The 3,548-nt window shown below is 34.6% G+C and overlaps 1 protein-coding gene across 1 annotated transcript; it reads right to left on the bottom strand.

The window, feature by feature from the left end:
* Positions 1-1,452: 1,452 nt before the first annotated feature.
* On the bottom strand, positions 1,453-2,956 carry LOC149904867 (uncharacterized). The gene has a single exon (XM_090107386.1). The coding sequence runs from the start codon at positions 2,954-2,956 to the stop codon at positions 1,589-1,591; it is 1,368 nt and encodes a 455-aa protein (XP_089963512.1). The 3' UTR covers positions 1,453-1,588.
* Positions 2,957-3,548: the final 592 nt, after the last annotated feature.

Genomic DNA, 3,548 nt, shown 5'->3' with positions numbered 1-3,548 from the left:
TACACTTTAATTTGTACTTTATACCCTGTATATTGAGTCTATATTTGCTTGGCTTTATACTTCATTGAGTATGTGGTTTAATTTCTACTTTATTCTAAGGGAATTGAGTCGATATTCGCTTGGCAGTAAATTTCATTGAGTATGTGCGTTTGCCTTCTAGCGTTGATATTGGAAGCTCACAATGCAACTGCATTTTCCCATATGAAACGAGGCTGATTTCCATATAATAAGGGATTGCGGACTATTCACGGGATTAGTATTTTTTATTTGAATGAGGTTTTGTAAAACACTTTTATTATAAAAGTTGTATTGCTGCTATTTAATTTTGCTTACAATTAAATAAATTATAGTATTCGCATTAAGTATCTCTATAGTAAAATAAGCACAATTACATTATTACCTCATTCACTGTGTGTAAAAGTCTATCAAATAAATAATAATACTAGATCGAAAAAATATTAAAACTTATAAACATCAACAAAAAAATCTAATCAAACTTTCAAATTGCATAATTTATCATAAATCTCCCATTATGAAAAAATCATAGAATTTCACAAACAAAAATTATCATTCCCTAGGACTAGACTAAATCGCAGACCTTGCCAAAATCTTACGTAAGCTGTTTACACAGGACTCGATAGAAAAGTTCAGATATTTGAATAGAGGGTAAACAAGAGAAAATATATTTATCTTCGCTTTCTAAGCTATTTGTATGATAAAATACGGATTAGGGGTTTATTTTTGGAACTGTGTGTTTATTTCTTGTTGTGAATGGAGTGTTTGTTCAGATTTAGAGTATTGTACAGACATAATAATAGTAAAATACGTAATATAGCGAGTTAAATCTGAAAACCTTTCCTATCTTTGCCTTTTTTTTGTAACGGCAGATAAATTTATTAACTTATTCTTAATCGAACAAATATTTTATATCCAAAACTCAAACTTAAACATTTATTTATTCAATTAGACTTCTAGAAGCGCTTTTGAATCGTCATTACATATTTTTAATGTTTACCACAAAATACAATATACTTATCTACACCTACTAATAAGTTTGGTACTACATTGTTCCGATTGTTAATACATAATTTAACAGAAACCCGTATATCAGGACTTTGGAATACACTAAGCGCCAAAATCTCAAGCTACAACCTTTACTCAAAAAAATCATTTGTCACGTAACCCGGTATTAAAATGTTGGCAAAGGTTTTAGTATAAGGCTTTTGCCTCTTTCATCAATCTTCATCAGTCTCTCACTTTGATATCGCTAATGTTATTTTTTATAAAAATTAAGTAATTAAGCAGATGACTGTACCGAATTATGTAATTACGTCAAGGATTTTTGCGTTAATAATTTTATAGCAACTTTTCCGAGAATTACAATTTGATTACTGTTCTTTTAACTGAATGCTTTGAATATTTATCTTAAATGACCATTTAGAAATTAAAGACTTTTTAACGGATTTTAAACGCGATTTATTCATTCTATTATTTTCCCGACGTTTCGAACACTTTACAGCGAGCGTGGTCACGGGGAGACTGAGATGTTATACGTCTTGACGGTCATTCAAAAATTGCTGTTTGTAAACTACCTCCACCTATTCCTCCGTAGTTGGTATGTGGAGTATTTTTCCGGATGTTGGCAGTATTGGCTGATCGTGTCTTCTAGTCTTTTGGTATGTTTGACATGGGGTTTTAAATTCTTAATAACAGGATCCCAGGTGTTAGAAAGTTTCAAACCATCTTCTCTATTGAAATTTGGGTGTTTTTTAATTTCAATAGCCTCGCGCACCAGTCTTGGAAAAAATTTATTTTCTCTGGCAAGGATTTGTGGTTGGTCGAATCTTATGAAGTGGTTGTTGTCCAGTGTGTGTTCACATACCGCAGACTTCTTGTGACGCCGATGCTTGATATCCGCAATGTGCTCCTTCAGTCGGTTGGCAATGCTTCTTTTTGTTTGGCCGATGTATGAGAGTCCACAGTCACAGTCTAACTTGTACACGCCTGCTTCTTGTAGAGGAATATTACTTTTAATTGGTCTCAAGAATTGGTTTATCTTCTTGTGCGGCTTATATATAGTTTTAATTGAAGCTCGTCTTAGGATTCTTCCAATTCTGTCAGTAACTCCCTTCACATATGGTAGGTAGGCCGGTTGTCTTTCAACTGTGTGTGGCTTCGTTCGACTCCTGTGATGCTGTGGAGGCGCCGGCAGCTTGTTGCTACGTAGTACTCGCTTGACATGCTGCAGTTCCCCGCTGAGGTGGGCAGCATCACAGAGGTGGCGGGCTCTCTGAAACAAAGATTTACCGACAGAAGCTAGTTGGCAAGGGTGGTGGTGAGATTCACCATTGAGGTACCTATCAGTATGAGTGGCTTTCCTATACACTGTATGGTTGAGCATGCCATCCCGTCCCCTCATAATTAAAATGTCAAGAAAGGCTAGACGGTTGTTAGTTTCTAACTCCATAGTAAATTGGATGTTTTTGTGTATGGAGTTAAGATGATCTAAAAATGCAGGTATATGTTCAGTAGGGAGTATTGTGAAGGTGTCATCTACATAGCGTTTGTAAAGTCTCGGTTTGACTGGTGCTGTGGCCAAGGCTCTCTCCTCGAAGTCTTCCATAAAAATATCAGCGACAACGGGTGATACTGGAGAGCCCATGGCCACCCCATCAACCTGCATGTAAAATTCACCATTCCACAATAAATAGCCAGATGTAAGGCAATGTTCTAAGATCTCTGCATATTCTAATGGCATATTGTGTTCCCCTAACCTTTTCTTAACAATATTGATGCAATCAGTCACCGGGAGATTAGTAAAAAGAGACTGCACATCAAAGCTAACCATAGTCTCATTGTTTGCGATATTTAGATCTTTTAATATCTCAACAAAATGGTATGAGTCCTTAACATAAGCACTGGTGTTACCTCTGAGGGGAGCGAGCACCCTAGACATGTGTCAAATGACCATGTTAAAAAACTGCTTATTTTTTGTTACACAATATGGTATACTACAACGTTATACGTGTATACTGTTAAACTAAAATGTTCTAATTATGGCACATTAGGCAGGCAGATAATTTGTTCGTTACTGTGAACTTAGATAATATACATTGTAGGTATTCTTTAACTCATTTACAAAAATACCCTAATATAGCATTCAATGTACTAGCACCAACAAAACACGCTTTCCATAACATAAAAAGTAAACAAATGAACAATCAATTTTATAGCCTAAGCTAAGCTTATCTCTGAAAACAAATATTGGCAATAATGGAATTTCATTAATACTAGGGATAAATGCGAGATCCGATGTGATTGCGATGAAATATGGACCAATTAGCTTAACGAACTGCTAGATTATCTAAATTATCAAATCTATTATCGTGTTTGAAGATTATTGTGAATTCGAAGGACATAATTTAGGAGAGACATTTGTTATTTCAAAATATTTTGATTTTGTCGAATGGAAATTATTTAGATATTCCAATACCTTAAAATAGATAGACTGTTGGTACTTTCTTGCTACGTATATGTTTATTTTTATT

This window comes from Colias eurytheme, chromosome 11 (genome assembly GCF_061535395.1).
Source record: "Colias eurytheme isolate Ceu_HAF_F1 chromosome 11, ilColEury1 Martin Lab GWU primary, whole genome shotgun sequence".
In the NCBI taxonomy this organism is placed as follows: Eukaryota; Metazoa; Arthropoda; class Insecta; order Lepidoptera; family Pieridae; genus Colias; species Colias eurytheme.
Note: the sequence above shows the minus strand (reverse complement) of the source record. Positions and strands in the feature narration are given on the sequence as shown.

What these genes read in the sequence shown, in the direction of transcription:
- LOC149904867 (XM_090107386.1), bottom strand. Translation starts at nt 2,956, where the DNA reads ATGTCTAGGGTGCTCGCTCCCCTCAGAGGTAACACCAGTGCTTATGTT.